Here is a 20,317-nt window from a genome sequence, read left to right as displayed (position 1 = left end):
TTCTCTACTCCAAGTTGAGCAGCCCTAACTTAAGCCTTTCCTCATAAGGGAGCCATTCCATTCCCTTTATTATTTTGTTTACCCTTCTCTATACCTGTTTCAGTGCAATTATATCATTTTTCAGATGCAGAGACCAGAATTGCTCACTTTACTCTCATCATGGAGTGATACAGAGATATTATGACATTCTCCATTTTATTCTCCATTCCTTTCCTAATAATTCCTTACATTCTATTTGCTTTTTTGACACCAACGGGTACTGAACTCATGATTTCAAAGTATTGTTCACTATAATACCTAGATCCTTTTCCTAATATGGAACTATGTAACTATAGTGTGGGTTACTTTTCCCTATGGGGCAGATTTTATAAAATTACGCGCGCGGGTACTTTTGTTCGCGCACCAGGCGCAAGCAAAAGTACGCCAGATTTCAATAGATACACGCGTAGCAGCATGTATCTGTTAAAATCCGGGGTCAGCACGTGCAAGGCTGCCCAAAATCGGCAGCCTGTGCGCACCAAGCCGCACAGCCTACCTCCGTTCCCTCCAAGGCCGCTCCGAAATCAGAGCGGCCTTGGAGGGAACTTTCCTTCCACCCCCCTTCACCTTCCCCTACTTAACCCACTCCCCCCGGCTCTATCTAACCCCCCCCCCCCCTACCTTTGTTGCACAAGTTATGCCTGCCCAAGGCAGGCGTAACTTGCGCGAGCCGGGCCGGCCACCAGCGCGCCATGGTCCAGTCCGGGGGCTGGTCCAGAGGCCGAGGCCATGCCCATGGAACGGCCCGAAATGCCCCCCAGGAAAGCCTTGGGACTTGCGCGCATCTCGGGGCTTTGCACGTGCCGGCAGCCTATGCAAGATAGGCTCAGTGCACGCAGGGGCGGTTTGGGGTAGGTTTTCAGGGTTTACGTGCATAACCTTTGCGCGTAACCCTTTGAAAATCTACCCCATGTGCATCATTTTGCACTTGTCCACATGAAATTTCATCTGCCATTTGAATGCCCAGTCTTCCAGTATCACAAGGTCCTTCTGCAATGTTTCACAATCCACTTGTGGTTTAACAATTCAGAATAATTTTGTATCATCTGCAATATGAGCACCTCACTCATCATTCCTCTTTACAGATCATTTATAAATATATTAAAAAGCACTAGGGATGTGAATCGTTTTCCATATCGTCTTAACGATAGAAATCGTGTGGCAGGGCAAGAAAATCGTCTTAGGCACGATTTTTTAGTTAAAAAATCGTTAAAAATCGTTTTTTCCGATTAGTGCGCACTAACTCGAGTTAGTGCGCACTAACTCGAGTTAGTGCGCACTAACTGAAAATGATACAATTTGACACTTTTCAGGTCAGTTAAGGTCAGTTTAGGAATGAATATGTATTCCTATTGGCTGCCCTCTTATTTATTCATGTTACCAAGTTTCCTACTGACAGTATATGGGGGATGGGAAATGGAAACAGTTGGTAGCTTGACAAAACAAGTAATGTGATCAGTCAATGTGACTAGAACTTGTGCCTTAACCCTGATACCAGGGGTATTGTGATCTTCCTGCACACAGTGCCCTATCCCTATTAATACCAGGAGTGTTGTGATCTTCCTGCACACAGTGCCCTGTCCCTAATACCAGGGGTGTTGTGATCTTCCTGCACACAGTGCCCTATTCCTGATACTGGGGGTGTTGTGATCTTCCTGCACACAGTGCCCTATTCCTGATACCGGGGGTGTTGTGATCTTCTTGCACACATCCCGATATCAGGGATAGGGCACTGCATGCAGGAAGATCACAACACTCCTGGTATTAATAGGGATAGGGCACTGCATGCAGGAAGATCACAACACTCCTAGTATTAATAGGGATAGGGCACTGCATGCAGGAAGATCACAACACCCCTGGTATCAGGGATAGGGCACTGTGTGCAGGAAGATCACAATACCTCGGAGGAGTGAGGGTCAGGCAGCTCCCCCCTGTCTGTGAAGCCAGCCTCTCACTAGTAATGCAGGGAGGGAGCTGTCTCAGACTTCACCATCCTCCCCCCCCCCCCTTACCCACACACCATTCACTAGCTGGGACATGGGGGAAGTCAGGAGTGAGGGTCAGGCAGCTCCCCCCTGTCTGTGAAGCCAGCCTCTCACTAGTAATGCAGGGAGGGAGCTGTCTCAGACTTCACCATCCACCCCCCCCCCTCACCCACACACCATTCACTAGCTGGGACATGGGGAAGTCAGGAGTGAGGGACAGGCAGCCCCCCCCTGTCTGTGAAGCCAGCCTCTCACTAGTAATGCAGGGAGGGAGCTGTCTCAGACTTCACCATCCTCCCCCCCCCCCCCTCACCCACACACCATTCACTAGCTGGGACATGGGGGAAGTCAGGAGTGAGGGTCAGGCAGCTCCCCCCTGTCTGTGAAGCCAGCCTCTCACTAGTAATGCAGGGAGGGAGCTGTCTCAGACTTCACCATCCTCCCCCCCCCCTCACCCACACCCCATTCACTAGCTGGGACATGGGGGAAGTCAGGAGTGAGGGTCAGGCAGCTCCCCCCTGTCTGCGAAGCCAGCCTCTCACTAGTAATGCAGGGAGGGAGCTGTCTCAGACTTCACCATCCTCCCCCCCCCTCACCCCACACACCATTCACTAGCTGGGACATGGGGGAAGTCAGGAGTGAGGGTCAGGCAGCTCCCCCCTGTCTGTGAAGCCAGCCTCTCACTAGTAATGCAGGGAGGGAGCTGTCTCAGACTTCACCATCCTCCCCCCCCCCTCACCCACACACCATTCACTAGCTGGGACATGGGGGAAGTCAGGAGTGAGGGTCAGGCAGCTCCCCCCTGTCTGTGAAGCCAGCCTCTCACTAGTAATGCAGGGAGGGAGCTGTCTCAGACTTCACCATCCTCCCCCCCCCCCCTCACCCACACACCATTCACTAGCTGGGACATGGGGGAAGTCAGGAGTGAGGGTCAGGCAGCTCCCCCCTGTCTGTGAAGCCAGCCTCTCACTAGTAATGCAGGGAGGGAGCTGTCTCAGACTTCACCATCCTCCCCCACCCTCACCCACACACCATTCACTAGCTGGGACATGGGGGAAGTCAGGAGTGAGGGTCAGGCAGCTCCCCCCTGTCTGTGAAGCCAGCCTCTCACTAGTAATGCAGGGAGGGAGCTGTCTCAGACTGGTATCAGGGTTAGGGCACTGTGTGCAGGAAGATCACAACACTCCTGGTATTAATAGGGATAGGGCACTGTAAGAGATGACTGTAGTAGATTGAATAAAGATCTGATGTTTCTGCTCTCCTCACACCAAACAAAAACAACACACAAGCAGAGAAGCCCTTCTTACAAAGCTGAGCTAGTGAGTTAAGTAGGAGGAAAAGTAAACATACTGGTGCCAGTGTGGCTACTTAAAAAATACACTTACCAACAATCAATTACATATATTTGAACTGTGTACAGTTCCAGCCAGGACCACCTTTCTAAAATGCACAGTGATTGGCAAATTCAACATGCACTAGCATTTCAGGTGCCTGCTAACAAAAATAATAAACAAACAAGTTCTAGTCACGTGAGTGCTGATCATTACATTACTTTTTTTGTCAAGCTTCCAACTGTTTCCATTTCACATCCCCCCAACCATATTGGTAACATCAATAGATAAGAGCACAGCCAGCCAATAGGAATACATACATACATATTCATTCCTAAGTGACCTTTACTGACCTGGGAAGTGTGAACACTTTGTTTCATTTTCTGTTGGTGTTCGTTAGTTTCCAGTTCCATTTCCCATCCCCCCAACCATCACCTCAGTGGTAACCTTGGTAATATCAATAGATAAGAGGGCAGCCAGCCAATAGGAACACATATTCATTCCTAACTGACCTTCAGTGACCTGGAAAGTGTTTATTTGTATCATTTTCAGTTAGTGCGCACTAAATCGAGTTAGTGCGCTCTAACGGGGAGTTAGTGCGCACTAACTCGAGTTAGTGCGCACTAACACGATTTAACGATTTTTAACGATAAATCGTTAGAATTTCTATTGTATCGTGTTCTATAACGATTTAAGACGATATAAACATTATCGGACGATAATTTTAATCGTTGAAAAACGATTCACATCCCTAAAAAGCACAGGTCCCAGCACAGATCCCTGAGGCACTCCACTGTTTACTCGTCTCCACTGAGAAAACTGACCATTTAATTCCACTCTCTGTTTCTGATCTTTTAACCAGTTTCCAAATCAAAAATTAGACATTGCTTCCTATCCAATGAGTTCTTAATTTTCTCAGGAGTCTCTCATGGAGGACTTTGTCAAATGCCTTCTGAAAATCCAAATATCTATTGGGTCACCATTATCAACGTTTATTAACCCTTTCAAAAAATGTAGCAGATTAACATAAGAACATAAGAAAATGCCATACTGGGTCAGACCAAGGGTCCATCAAGCCCAGCATCCTGTTTCCAACAGTGGCCAATCCAGACCATAAGAACCTGGCAAGTACCCAAAAACTAAGTCTATTCCATGTTACCATTGGTAATGTGTAAATCCATGTCTTTGTATTTGTTCTGTGTTGTTCTTTAGAATAGTTACAATGATTTTTCCTGGCACCAGGTCAGACTCATCAGTCTATAGTTTCCTGGATCACCCTTGCAGCCCTTTTTAAAAATTGAGGTTACATTGGCCATCATACAATCTTCAGGTACAATGGATGATTTTAATGATAAATTACAAATTACTAGTAATAGATCTATTACTATTACTAATAATAGATCTACAATTTCAGTGTAGAGACCTTTCAGAATATGGATTGTATACCATCTAGTCCGGGAATTCCTACTCTTTAGTTTGTTAATCTGCCGTATTACATCTTCCAGCTTCACCATAATTTTGTTTCAGTTCTTCCAAATCATCACCATTGAATATTGTTTCCAAACTAACGAAAGTATTTAATAGTTCCACATTGGCCTTATTTTCCCTATGTGCTCCTTTAACTCTTCGATCATCTAATGGTCCAGCTGACTCCCTCATAGGCTTCTTGCTTTGGATATATTTAAAAAAATATTCTATTATGAGTTTTTGTCTCAATAGCCAGCTTCTTTTCAAATTGTCTCAGCCTTCTGTGAGGGAGTCTATAGGAAACCCGCTCAAGCCACATTAAGGACTGTGCACAGCTGTCTCGTCTGGTTTTTCCTAAGATCCAGACCCACAAGGGATCCTGGGTGAAGGGAGGAGCCCCTCACCAGTGTACAAGAACTCAAGGCCTAGATGGGTTAGAGAGGCCCTGGGGAGCAGACAGGAAATCAGCCTATGCTGAAACCTCCTATGCTTAATATGAACTTAAGATGAGCTGCATTTTTTTTTCATTTGCTTTCCACTGTAAATAAATTGCACATAAAGGAAACAGCACGAGTCTGCCTCCTTTTTCTTCTTGGCTGTTTCCCATGAAGCTATTGCCCAAGTAACCACACATTCTTTATCAATGGTTTATATCTAACTTGCGAATTCTTATGCTTTTTTCTCTTTTCTTCTGATGGATCCTTTTTCCTATTTTTTTTGAAGAAGTTTTTCTGGCTAAAATAGCCTCTTTCACCTCAACTTGTAGGCATGCTGGCAATCGTTTGGCCATCCTTCCACCTTTCTAAATGCATGGAATACATCTGGGCTAGGCCTACAAGAAGGTCGCCTGATGTAAACTCATAACCTTTGTAGCTTCATATTTCATTCTTTTCTAACTATTTTCCTAGTTTTATCAGTTTCCACTTTTAAAGTTTAATGCTAGAGCTGTAGATTTGTTTAATGTCCTGCATGCAGTCATTATATCAAATTTGATTGCACTATGATCACCTTTATTAAGTGGCCTCACCACCTCTCGCACTAAATCTGGCGTTTCACTATTAGGTCTAAAATGGCTCCCCCTCTCATTGGTTCCCAGACCATGAAGCAGTCATTTATTTAATCTAAAAACTGTATCTCCCTACCATGTTCTGATGTACATTTTCCCAGTCAATACTGGGGTAAGTGAAATCTCCCATTATTATTGTGCAGCAAAATTTGTTAGCTTCCCTAACTTCTGTTAGCATTTCATCATCCGTCTGTTCATTCTGGCTAGTTGGATGGTAGTAACTCGTACCACTATATACTCTTTATCATCACACATGGAATTTCCACCTATAAAGTTCCTATTGTGCATTTAGTCTACTGCAGGATCTTTATACTGTTGGACTCTATACCATCCCTAAAATAAAGTGTGCCCCCCCACCAAGTTGATCCACTCTATCATTGTAATATAATTTGTAACCTGGTATAGCACTGTGTCCCATTGGTTATCCTCCTTCTGCCAGCTATCTGAGATGTCAGTTGTGTCTATCTCTTCATTCAGTGCTACACATGCTAGCTCACCCATCTTACTTTTTAGACTTCAGGGATTAACATACAGACATTTCAAAGTATGTTTTCTCTTTGTATTAAAAACCTGGTTATCAGTTGACAGGGATAGTTTGGAATCTTTAAAGCAAACTTGTTCTTTAATTATAGTCACATATGCTACTTTTGCTTGTTTGGAAACGTTCTATTGTGATGCTATAATTCCCCTGTTTCTTTAATATCCTTGGAAGATACATCCCTCTGAGCCATGTGCAACTGAGTGATTGTCAGCTTTCCCCATGTTCTAGTTTAAAACTGTTCTACCTCCTTTTTAAAAGTTAGTGCTAACAACTTGTTTCTACTCTGGTTAAGCTGGAGTCCATCTTTTAGGAATAGGCTCTTCCTTCCCCAAAATATTATCTAATTCCTAACAAACCTAAAACTCTCTTCTCTCTTCCACTGTCTCATCCACACATTGAGACTCTGAAGTGCTGCCTGCCTCTGGTGTCCTGTGCATGGAACAGCGAACATTTCAGATGTTACCCTGGAGGTTCCGGATTTCAACTTTCTACCTAAAAGCTTAAATTTGGCTTCCAGAACTTCCCTCCCACACCATCTTATGTCATTGGTACTCACAAATACAATAGCAGCTGGCTCCTCCCCAGCACTGACTAAAATCCTTTCTAGGTGAAGCTTGAGGTCTTCCAATATAGCACCAGGCAGGCAAGTTATCATGTGATCGTCATGTCCACCAGCATCCAGCTATCTATAGCCTAATAAATGAATCACCAAATTTGGGCACTAGTCCTTGGAGACTCATCCTCAATGCAAGAGGATAATGCATCATCTGAAGAGCAGGTCCTTCTTATAGGATCACTTCCTACAACACCAAGGTGATGCTTTCTGACCAAGTGACCTTGCTACTATGTCCCTGAAGTTCTCCTCTATATATCTTTGTTTGCCTCAGCTCCTCCAGATCTGCCAATCTAGCCTCCAGAAATCAGACTCATTCTCTGAGAGTCAGGAGCTCTTTGCATGAGGCACACACATATACAACCTCTCACCAACTGGTAGATAATCATGTATGTGGCCCTCTGTGCAAAAGACTGGAAAGCCCCCATGTCGCTAATGAATTGCTGTCTGCATCTTAATATTCTTGGGTTCTTAGTTAATTTAAAGGTAGATTTGTAAAATGGCATGCGGGTGTCCATATGAGTGTTGTTCCCCGCACATGCACGGGCCGATTTTATAACATGCGTGCACTGACGCGCAAATATAATAAAATTGGCTACCCATGTGCACATGAGCGCCTGATTTTATATTGGCACACACAAGTGCGCATGAGTGCCGACTCTCCAATAAAGAAGCAGACTGGGTGGGAACTTCCTACATCCCTTACTAGAGATGTGAACCGGAATCTGATCGGTTCCGGTTCCGATTCAAATCTTAAAATTTTTATCGTCTGGCCCGATTCGGTTTTTGTTTATCGGCTGCGCTCGATCTGATAAACAAAAAACCCACCCCGACCCTTAAAAACCGACCCCTTAGCTTCCCCCACCCTCCCGACCCCCCCCCCCCAAAAAAATGTTTTAAAATTACCTGGTAGTCCAGTGGGTTGCGGGGAGCGATCTCCTGCTCTCAGGCCATCGACTGCCACTAATAAAAATGGCTCCGATGGCCCTTTGCCCTTACCATGTGACAGGGTATCCATGCCATTGGCTGGCCCCTGTCACATGGTAGGAGCACTGGATGGCTGGCGCCAATGGCACGGATACCCTGTCACATGGTAAGGGCAAAGGGCCCTCGACCCCATTTTTATTAGCGCAGTCGATGGCCTGAGAGTGGGAGATCGCTCCCCTCGCCCCACTGGACAACCAGATAATTTTAAAACGTTTTTGGGGGGGTCAGGAGGGTGGGGGAAGCTAAGGAGTTGATTTTTAAAGGGTCGGTGGGTTTTTTTTTTTTTTATTGGGCCATCGGCGCCATTTTTATTAGTGGCATCAAAATGGCACCGATGGCCCGAGAGCGGGAGATAGGTCCCGGGGCTTCCACTGGACCACCAGGTACTCATAAAAAGTTTTGGGGGGGTTCGGGAGGGTGGGGGAAGGTAAGGGGTTAGTTTTAAAGGGTCGGGGTGGGTTTAGAGGTTGTTTTGGTGTGCCGGTTTTCCCGCCCTCCCCCCAAATCCCCGATTTACGATTTTTCATGATAAATTGGGGGAATTGCTATTGTATCACGCACTCTAACGATTTTTGACAATTTAAAAAATATCGGACGATTTTTTAAATCGTCAAAAAACGATTCACATCCCTACTACTTACCCTTCCAGCCTTTTCCCCTCTTCTCCCCGACCTCTAAATCCCCTCTACTTTTTTGTATATAGTTACCTGCTCTCTGGAGCATAGTAAGTAGTGCGCGCCGGCCAACTGCCAATGCACGCTTCACCGGGACAGTGCCTAATGGTGCTGTCCTGGCCGGCCCCTGCCCCTCCCCCGGCCCGGCCCTGTTGTGCGCCTACTGGGAAATACATGCGTGGCCACGAACATTTGAAAATGCGCACAGCCCAGCCACATGTGTACCTCCCCGTTTCAGCATGCGCTAGGCTTTAAAAATTAGCCTCTTAGGTTGCTCCAGGAGTAGGGATGTGTAAATCAAAGTTATTTAAATTTATGTAGTATATTTAATATTAATTTGGCAATGACGTGGAAGGAGATAATTAATCCACTGATAAAGTCTGGGTCACTCCCTTGTTTTAGATAAATCCCTGATTGAATTTTTTATGTGAATATTTCTCTTGCCTTATTTCACAGGATAAGAGCCTATAAATCAAAGAATGAGCCTAGGGCTGAGTGGGAGGGAAAGAAAGACACTAAAAGAAATTGCCTACCTTTTTTTTTTTCTTTTTTTTTTTAATCAAAGCAACACACATGCTAAAGCTTAATTCACCCGACAATTTCACCTCTCCCCCAAACTTTTAAGACCCCAAATTATCCAGCAAGCAATGTTCACTGATTCTCTTCAGCCAACAGAAAAATCTTCTTCTGCTCTCAATATTCTTTAGGACTTGTTTAAATTATTTATAAAAGAGAATGATGAGTGAGGTGATCAAATGTGCAGACAATAAAAAAAAACTATTCAAAGTTGTTAAAACAGCAGTGGATTGTGAAGAACTGCAGAAGGACCTTGTGAGATTAGGAGACTGGGCATTAGAATGGAAGATCAAATTTAATGTTGAACAGTGCAAAGCAATGCACATAGGGAAAAATATTCCCAACTACAGGTACGTAGTGCTGGGTTCTGTATTGGGAGTTACCACATAGGAAAAGGACCTTGGAGCCCTTGTGGACCATGAATTGAAATCCTTAGCTCAGTGTGTGGTGGCAGTCAAAAAAATAAAAACAAATAGAGTGTTAGGAATGATCTGAAAAGAAATGAAGAATAAAAAGGAAAATATCCTGATACTTCTGTATTGATCCATGGTGCAACCACATCTTGAGTATTGTGTACAGTTCTGGTTGCCCCATCTCAAATGTTTAATGTTTAGGTACTTGCCAGGTGCTTGTGACTTGGAATGGCCTCTGTTGGAGACAGGACACTGGGCTTGATGGACCCTTGGTCTGACCCATTATGGCAATTCTTTTGTTCTTATGTAAAGTCATATCAGGACTTGAACGGATGCAGAGGAGGGTAACAAAAATGATAAAGAAAATGGAACAGCTTTCCCATGATGAAAGGATGCAAAATCAAGCTATGGAATTCATTGCTGGAGAATGTGGTCAAGGTAACTAGCAAAACTGGATTTATAAAAGGGTTGGATAAATTCATGAAAAAAACTCCATAAATAGTTATTAACCAGGTTACTCAGGGAGACCCACCACTTGCCATAGGGAGTGAGCAGCATCAAACTTCTCAGTTTTAGGCAGCAACTAAAATCCTATCTCCACACGAAGGCCTTTGCTAATTTATAATGCACTGGGGACTTAACAGAGGAATGATGCTTTTCTGAGGTTGACTGCTGTTGTGTTATGACATGAGGGTAGGATTGGATTGGTGATAGCTTAACATTATTTTGTGCACTTTTTTTTTTTATTTTCAAGGGAATTTGTACTGTATATTTTGGTTTTTGGTTTTATATTATAATTATGTATATAATATTTTTCCCCACTGATATTTGCAGATCAACAGGTTACAAATTTTATAAGTAAATCTACTTTTAGGGATTGGCCACTGTTAGAGACAGGATGCTGGGCTTGATGGACCTTTGGTCTGACCCTGTATGGCAACTTCTTATATTCTTATGCTCTTAGGTTAGGGCTCTTCAGCTTGGAAAAGAGACAGCTGAGAGGGGACATGATAGAGGTTTATAAAATCGAGTGGGATAGAACCAGTAAATAAAGGACGGTTATTTATCATTTCAAATAATACTAAAACAAAGGGGCACTCCATGAAACTAACAAGCAGCAGATTTAAAACAAAGTGTAGAAAGTACTTTTTCACCTAACACACAATCAAGCTGTGAAATCAGTTACCTGAGGAGATGGTGAAAGTGATTAACATAGCAAGGCTTAAAAACGATTTGGACAAATTCCTGGAGGAAAAGTCCACAATATCATTAACCAGGTAGACTTGGGAAAGCCATTGGTTTCTCTGGGAGTGAGTAATAGAAATTAAATCTACTTTTTAGAATCTGCTGGGTACTTATGACCTGGACTGGCCACTGTCAGAGACAAGGTGCTGGGCTTGATGGACCTTGTGCTGACCCAGCATGGCATTTCTTATGTTCTTATGAATGATGAACTTTCTAACAGTTTGATTTTTGAAATCAAAAGGCCATATTTTCTGCAATATTTCTATCAATATTCCTTTATTGGAAATTACATTTTACTGCTAAAATTTCAGAGGAAGCTGAATACTTGGATTTTAAGAATTTGCGCGATCGCGTACTTTTGTTTGCGCACCAGGCGCGAACAAAAGTACGCTGGATTTTATAAGATATGCACGTAGCCGCACGTATCTTATAAAATCCGGGGTCGGCGCGCACAAGGCTGCCCAAAATCGGCAGCCTGCATGCGCCGAGCCGCGCAGTCTGCCTCCGTTCCCTCCGAGGCCACTCCAAAATCAGAGCGGCCTCGAAGGGAACTTTCCTTCCACCCCCCAGCACCTTCCCTTCCCTTCCCCTACCTAACCCCCCCCCCCCCCCCACACACACACCTTTGTCGACAAAGTTACGCCTGCTTTCAGCAGGCGTAACTTTGCACACGCTGGCCGGCAGCCCCGCTCCATGTTCCAGTCCCGGGGGCTGGTTCGGAGGCCGCGGCCACACCCCTGGAACACCCCCAGGCTGAAACCACGCCCGCGTCGCCGTCCCCGAAACGCCGCGTCACACGCGACACGCCCCAAAACGCCGCATCACTCCGGGCATGCCCCGACTCACCCCTTTTACAAAGCCCCGGGACTTACGCGCATCCCAGGGCTCTGCGCACACCGGCGGCCTATGCAAAATAGGCACGCCGGCACGCGAGGGCCCTGTGCGCGTAAATCCGGCCGGATTTACGCGCGCAGGGCATTTAAAATCCTCCCCTTAGGTTGATAGCTTCTGGGGAACAGAAATACAGGAGAGTTTAACAGTCTCTACAGTGTTGGAGAAAGTAGTAGACTTTTTGTCTATAAGTTTTTAGAATTTGCTGGGTCATTTGTTTTGATTTTATTGTATTGTTTTGATTTTATCGTATTGTTGTTTTATGTATTGTATTTTTGTGTGTTAGCTTTGTACATCACTTTGGGTTATTTATTGAAATCTGTAAAGCAGTTCATAAATATTAAATACATTATATAGTTGTATAATTTAGCTATATGAAATGTATATCCATTCACAATAGTAGAAGCAAAAATTAAAGGTATTCATACTTGCTGTGTATTTTTTTTCCTGGCATCTTTGATTATGTCAAATACTTTGGTATGGTAGAGCTTTTAAAAAGTCTCCTTGCACCCTGGTGATTTCTTGAAATTATTAGGCCAGCTTGGGGGCAGTGCTGCCATGTGGAAGGCCCCTGGTTCGATAACCCAAGTTGGGTCTTTGACTAGGACTGGTGATGCTATGGAGGCAACATTCTCAGCCCCTGGAGGGAGGGAGTCGGGGTCATTGTCTAAAGGGTGACACCTAGTGGCTAGATTTAGGGCACATGACTACAGAGTTCCTGAAGGATTCCTGCAGCATGGTCCCCAGCCCAGAACCAACACTGCAATGACCAGATGAGGTGTGGTATTGGGATGTAAAATGGGGGGAAAAAATCCCTAGGTGGTTGCAAATGAAGGTTCCTGGGGCACTAGGATCCCAGCTTTGGTTCTGATTGAGCTGGAGGCCCAGGGGAATGGGAGGAAACTCCCAGATTAAAAAAAATAATAATAATTCTTTCAGCATTGTTTAAACAAGTGCTATGCATTTAAACAATGCTGAAAGATTGCCTTTGCAATTCTATTCATTTGTAGTGGTTACTTTTAGAGAAAATGTGCAATTTATTAAACTGTACATCAAAATAACAAAGCAAAAGACATAATTTCAGTTCTTACCAATGACCAGAAATAACCATTTTGCCCTATCCCTTATCCTACAGCTGCAGAAACTAAAGAGATCCCTTTCATTCAAGACCAAAGGCATGCGGAGCAAAAGCGTAGACAACTTCTTCCAAAGGACTAACAGCGATGTGAAGCTGCAGGTCGATTTGCTGCCCGAGGTGAGCACCAGCACTGGCCCGCTCCCGAGCTCAGAGAGTCAGAGTTCCACCCCAACCAAAGTCCAGCCGCAACCTGATACCAAGACTCACGTCTTCCAGGAACACATCTTCAAAAAGCCCATGTTCTGTGACATCTGCAACCACATGATAGTTGGTAAGATAGTGGTGATTTCCTTTCATTAACCAACTAACATTTCAAAAATCTCTACCGTAAAGAAGTTATTGGAATCAAACACAGGAAGGAAATGTAGATAGCCAGGCTGCTTGCGTTTATATAGTCATGATACACTCTTAACATGTCACTGTAAACTTTGCCAAATGGATATTTCACTTGATAAATATTATTGCCTGTCTATGAATACCACCTTTGTAACCAATCATTTTTGTTTGAGTAATAGCGATGAATGTCACTTTGTAAACCTTTGTGATCTATACATGGAACAACGGTATATAAAATGTCTAAATAGAATACAATATTTAAAATCTTCACAGTCGTGAGGTCAGGGCTACCCTGAGGTGAGGGGGGGGGGGGGGGGCGCGGGTGGAGAAATGAGGATGCTTGCCTTGAGATCCATACTTTGGAGGGCATCATGCTACTATCTCTCCCTGTTCCTGTGTGCCAGCGGGCCAGGAGAGAAAGGGAAACAGAGATTAGCAATGAGGGTGGTTGCTACTTTTGATCTCAATAGGTTATTTTAACAAATAAAGTTCTCCCACTAGAGGGTTGTTTTCACATACATATAGTTTCAAGGCATAGAGTTTTGCAATGTGTCTGAAATATGATGCAAAGTGTGCTTGCTCGAGTTTTGCCAGTTTATCTGTCTATTGCGGAGGCTGTCTGCTTTTCAAATGCGGCTGGCCTCTTTAAATTCACTTTACTTCTGTCACTGATGCAGCATTGTTGCAGATATTTAGGTAATAAGATCTGGGAACAGTATCAGTCACAGGATGAGAAGGGCCCTGGAGAAAATATATTTTGGACCTGCTTTTTCCAAAAATGAACATTTTAAAGAAGATAGGCACAAGGCCAGAAGTACCAGAATGGTCTTAATGGGACATATACTGTATTTATTCAAAGAAGTGTAAAGTTATTTAGCAGTGAATGTATTTACAAGGTAAGAGGTAATACTACAACTGTTCATGTTGAACATCATAACTGTGAAACTATGAGGTCATCTGGATATTATCTTGATTATTCAGTGGGGTAAATTTATCCAGCTTACCTTAACCTTACCAGATTACTTTAAACAAGCTAGCAAGTAAGATGTGTTGTTTATATTTTGCTGAAGGTTTTTCACCATCAGTATAATTTAGCCTGAATTCCACTTTTGTATTATGATTTCAGTTATTTTTCACTTATAATTACAATTGACCCTCTCAGATCTCTGCACTTCGTATGCACTTCTTATGCGCGCATGTTATAAAATCTGGGGTCGGCGCGCGCAAGGGGGTGCACACTAGTGCACCTTGCGCAGGCCGAGCCCTTGGGGAGACCAGCTGGCTTTCCCCATTCCCTCTGAGGCCACTTTGAAATCGGAGCGGCCTCTGAGGGAACTTTACTTCCCCCCACCTTCCCCTCCCCGAACCTTTATCTGACAAGTTACGCCTGCCAGAGGTAGGCATAACTTGCACGCGCCGGCCCAGCAGCCTTGCAGAGGCCTCTGGCCATGCCCCTGCCCCGCCCCAGACCGCCCTGCCCCCGGACCACCACACCACACCTCCGCCCCTTCCCCGGACCGCCCATCTTTTCAAGCCATGGGACTTGCATGCGTCCCGGGCCTTTACGCACGGCGCCAGGCCTTTTGAAAATAGGCCAGGCGGGTGTAACCCCCCTACGCGCGTAAATACTCCTAGATTTACGCGTGTAACCGTTTGAAAATCTGCCCCTATCTGCCCTTTCATCTTCAGATATTATGGGGGAAGTTAAGAGGAGAGAAAAATAGAGAGAAATTTTTAAATAGGAAATATGTTGGGAACAACTTTTTGTTTATTAATTAATTGCAAGTTGATTTGAAGTTTTTCTGTGGCCAGAAATTGTTCATCCTTTCACATCATTGCCTTTATTAGGTTCACTTGGGAATTAAGTTTAGAATGTTGCCAAAAATCTCTGTGATCCGATAAAAAAAAAAATCAGATCACAGAGATTTATAACCATAAAACCTTTTTCTTTGCTTCACTTTTGTGAATTTATTCATGGCAGTTGACAAGTTTGTCTAATTATTACACACAGCATGCATTGCCTTTCCTAGTCTAGGACTCCTTCAGTACAACATGCAGTACTGAAAGAATTACTACAAATTTCTGAACTTTTAGCTCAGAATTATTATGAGAGATTTTCTAAGGAGCCATTGATTTTTATGTTTGCATGAAAATAGCAAATTTATTTAAGTTTATCAGTTAAAAGTAATTAATTGCAGTTTCTTGAAATGTAGAATTACGGAGCTGTCACCAAGCTACAAGTGATACTTTTCTATTGGATAACTTAATATATCTGTGACTAGCTTTTGAGCTTTATCCATTCTTTATCCATTCTTTATCCATTAGTGAAGAAACAGCACAACTACACTGGTTTTAAATGGTACAGAAGCATTTCTCTGAGGCTGCTTATAGCTCAGGTTCCAGAAAAATATACATTTAACAATACTGCAAAATAGAATATAAAAGGCATGATTACATTACATTCCCCAGCACCTTGTATATTTATTTATTTATTTAAGAACTTTTCTATACCGTTGCTAAGTTATATACCATCGCAACAGTTTACAAATAAATTTCATTTTGCATATTAACTAATCCAACATATTAATTAAAACCAATCTTAGAAATACAAAAAGGAAATTGAAAGTATTTTTCTGAATGCTGAGAAGTCCAAGTCTTTGTCTTTCTCTCTACACCTTGAATATTGTGTACAATTCTGGTCGCCGCATCTCAAAAAACATATAGCTGCGATGGGGAAGGTACAGAGAAGGGCAATCAAAATGATAAAGGGGATGGAACAGCTCCCCTATGCGGAAAGGCTGAAGAGGTAGGTGTTGGAAACACGATGCTGGGCTTGATGGATCCTTGGTCTGACCCAGCATGACAATTTCTTATGTTCTTATGTCTCTGGAGCTCAGTCATGAAAGAATAAGAGCAGTTTCTTTGTCTGTAGGCAGGATAAGAGGTCATCAGCTCATATGATGTTCATCATGAAGGCAGCACAGTACTGGAGCAAGAGCATGGTCTTTATCATTTGTTCCTAAAACTTTTAAAGTCTCAAACATGCTGCTTCATAGTCATCTTTTTTTCCTTTGGTATCAAATATTCATTTTAGATCCAGATGAGCACATAATCTTTGGAATTTATGAGATAAGAAAGGTCCAATCATTTCAGATCTACAGCTGTCCTTTAGTTTGGAGAAGGATTAAGCTACATAAGAACACAAGAAGTGCCATTTTGGGTCAGACCAAGGTCCTTCGAGCCCAGCATCCTGTTTCTAACAGTGGCCAGTCTGGGTCGCAAGTACCCTTCAGACCCCCAATAGTGGATCTATTTCGTATATTTCACTCCCAGGGATAAGGACCAGCTTTTTCACTTCTGATAACTGGCTATGGATTTTTCCGTCAGGAACTTGTCCAATCCTCTTTTGAACCCCACTATGTTAGTTGCCTTGACCACGTCCTCCGTAGCTTGATTTACTTCTGAGCAGGAGCAAGGTGCGCGCGCCGGCACCCTGCCAGCACGCGATCCCCCTGCGCAGTGGTAAATGGATGCTGTGCCAGGCGCCTCCAGCCCCTCCCCACCCCCAGACTGCCCCACCCTGCCCCCTGGACTTCCTTTTTCACTAACCCTGGGACTTACATGCATCCTGGGGGTTTACATACGTGGCCGGGCCCTTTGAAAATTGGCCCAGTATGCGTAAGGCCGGCCACGCTCGCAAACCCCCGGGTTTCATGTGCATAAGTCTTTTAAGATCCGCCCTATGGTGAGAGAGTACTTATAGAGAAAGAGAGAGAAAAGAGTAAAATTATATTTCGTCTCAAATTGCTGTAACTAGGGATCAATGGATACAGTTCATTACTGAAGTAAATAGAAATCATCATCATTGTTGAACACAGTTGAGAGAGACTGAGTGAAAGAAAAATAAACTCTGCTTTCTCAAATAAGAAATAGGGCTAATTCATTATTCTTTAATTTCTATAGTTAGAATTCTTCCAGTAACAATAAGACATTGAACACAAACACCCTAGGGAACTCTACTGATATAGTATGCGGAAGGACGTGGAGCGGTAAAAGGGGTTTTGTTTGTCTTATTTAGTTTTTAAAGAATAGGTTAGCAGGTAAAGAAGAGTACAAGAAGAAGACAACTGGAGCTCCAGCAACAGAGAGAGAGAGAGAGTACAAGAGAAAGAAGAACAGATACGTTTATACACATACATGGACATATAAAGACCTGAGTTTGTACACAAAAAGACTGGTATAACACAAGAAAAAAAATAAAATTAAAGAAGAGAATAAATGAGATGATAGTCTTCAAGTGGGTTTCATTCCATGCTGAAAAACATAAGCAGAATGCAAAGTATCAATTCTTAAGATAAAAAGTTGAAACAAGATATAAAATAACAAAGCTATAAAGCAATAAACTGAATAGTTACAGTACGATATAAGTAGAATATAAACATTTTCAAACAAACAAGCAGATAAATAAATACTTATCTGATAGCAATCTTTAAAAAGGGTCTGAAACCATTGATAGTTTTCTCATGATGCTTTAATTTCTTTGCTAGGTTTTTTGTTGTTTTTTTTAACATATATGTATTAAATTTTTCTTGAAAAGCATGGCAACATCTAGGCAATAACACAGAACTTCTTACAGTAATTATCCCTCACCCTCACACTTTCCCCCCATTTCCCCCTACTCCAACCATGATTAAAAGAAACGTGAACACATATGTGAGCTTATATGGGAACACTGTCAGGCCGATACAGTACAGTGGAGCGCACTGTTAATCCACATTTGGACGCGAGTTTTCGACGCGTGTCCAACCCCCCCCCCCCCCCCCCCCCCGAGACTAATAGCGCCCGCAACATGAAAATACATGTTGATGGCCCTATTAATCATTCCCGTGTGATACAGTAAGTAAAATGTGCAGCCAGGCTGCACATTTTACTTTAAGAAATTAGCGCCTATCCAAAGGTAGGCGTTAATTTCTGCCGGCGCCGGGGAAGTGCACAGAAAAGTAGTAAAAACTGCTTTTCTGTGCACCCTCCGACTTAATATCATGACGATATTAAGTTGAAAACCGGATGCTCAATTTTGACGGCGTCTGTTCTCAAACCCGCTGACAGCCACGGCTTCGGAAACCGGACACCGGTAAAATTTGACCGTTGGCTGTCAAACTCGCTGACAGCCGCCGCTCCTGTCCAAAAAGAGGCGCTACGCGCTAGTGCCCTAGCACCTCTTTTTACCATGGGCCATAATTTAAACAAATTAATTTACTGAATCGCGTGCTCAGGAGAGTGGCCTGTGCGTGCGCCGGGAGAGCAGGTGCTCACCCACTCTCGTGCGATTTTTACTGTATCGGCCCGTGTGTGATACAGATATGATACCTACATGATATCTCACTGTTATGGTATTGTACCATCATAATATAATGGGGTAAATAAAAAAAGTAACTAAATATATAAAGCAAATAAATAAGTACAGAAATAAATAAGCAAATAAATGTATAAGCAGATAAATAAGTATATGGACAAATATATAAATATATAAACAAAAAAATGCAGTATGAAAACATAGGCCTTTACCAGATTATCGCAAATTGAGTAAGTAGCAGTTCATGATACCTATTATAGAATGGATTATCATTATTGAGATGTCAATTCCCTCTCCAACATAGGTGACAAGTATGCCAGAAAAGTGGAACAGATACTTAAAGTTGTGGCAAATCTCTTTGTCGATATATTTCGGGTTATATCATGAAGCATAAGTGGATCATTTTCTTAAACCAATGTTCATAACTGGGTTCTTGGGTATCTAGCCAGTTAGATAATATGATTTTGCAGCCGATAACACTTGCCCATTGGAGAAGAGCTGAGTTGTAGTGTCTAAATTCAAATATGAGGAAGTCTCTGAGCCAAAAAAAAACACAAGTTGGGGTCCAATGGAAGTGTAATGTGTACTAGTTGCGTTGATATAGTGTTAACTTTCTCCCAAAATGTTAGAACGAGAGGACATTCCCAAGAAACAGTGGTAAAATGTACCTTCCTGGTTACGGCATTTGGGACATAATTTTGAGGTACCTATCTTGAATCTGAAGGCTTTGGATGGGGTAATGTAAATTTGCCATAGTAATTTATAATAAGATTCTCTTAGAAGCACATTATCAGATATGGTCGATATGGTAGTAAAAATATTTTTGAACTCATCAAGTGGTACTGCAAAATAAGGCCACTCTTTCCATGTGGCATGTAGACTCTCTAGGTATTGGGGTGTTCTAGTTACTATCAATGTTTTGTAGAAAAAGGTAATGTTAGGTTGTTGTATTTTCTTTAATTGCACTGTTTCTCTCAATTATTTAATGGGAATAGACTCTGGAAAAACAGGACATTTTACTATTTAAGAAGTGGCAGACTTGCAGAAAGGCAAAGTAGTCCATCTGACATAGTTGAAAATGCTGCCTTAATGCCGGGAAATCAAGTAATCGTTCGGAGGTCGGTTCATATAGTTCATAGATGTAAGAGAGTCCCTGCTGTTGTCATTTAAGAAATGTCATGTCACTGAAGCAGAGAGCTATGCGTTGAAAGTGAAGTACCAGACCCTCTCCCCTGCCGTCGAAGCAGAGGGCCACGCTGGATATGCACTGAAAGTAAAGTATCGGCTTATTTGGTTTTCGGCGGTTACTTCCCCAAAACCAAATAAGCCGATACTTTACTTTACTTTCAGTGCATATCCAGCGTGGCTCTCTGCTTCGAAGGCAGGGGAGAGGGTCTGGTGCTTCACTTTCAACGCATAGCTCTCTGCTTCAGTGACAGGGGGAGTGTGGAGGGGGGGATTTGTATGTGGACAACGGCCAACAAGGTCTGAGTTGCGTGGTCTGAATGGACAGAGGCATGGGTGTAGCCTGCTTATTGCTGCAGTTACTACCCCTAATTAAGCTAGATATTCACTTGGATGCGGTTCCGGCACTGCTTTCTACATTGGTGGTGGGGTGGAGGGGAAATGGAACTAAGGGGTACTAAAAGCCAAGCGTAA

General features: G+C 43.2%; 1 protein-coding gene across 1 annotated transcript in view; it reads left to right on the top strand.

Moving 5' to 3' along the window:
- Positions 1-20,317, top strand: part of LOC115084617 (SH3 and cysteine-rich domain-containing protein-like) — a 432,464-nt gene that overhangs the window by 103,679 nt on the left and 308,468 nt on the right. The window contains exon 2 of the mRNA XM_029589704.1: positions 12,964-13,237. Within this exon, the coding sequence (XP_029445564.1) occupies positions 12,964-13,237 (274 nt within the window). The remainder of the gene's footprint in view (positions 1-12,963; positions 13,238-20,317) is intronic.

Source organism: Rhinatrema bivittatum, chromosome 2, assembly GCF_901001135.1.
Source record: "Rhinatrema bivittatum chromosome 2, aRhiBiv1.1, whole genome shotgun sequence".
NCBI lineage: Eukaryota > Metazoa > Chordata > Amphibia > Gymnophiona > Rhinatrematidae > Rhinatrema > Rhinatrema bivittatum.
Note: the sequence above shows the minus strand (reverse complement) of the source record. Positions and strands in the feature narration are given on the sequence as shown.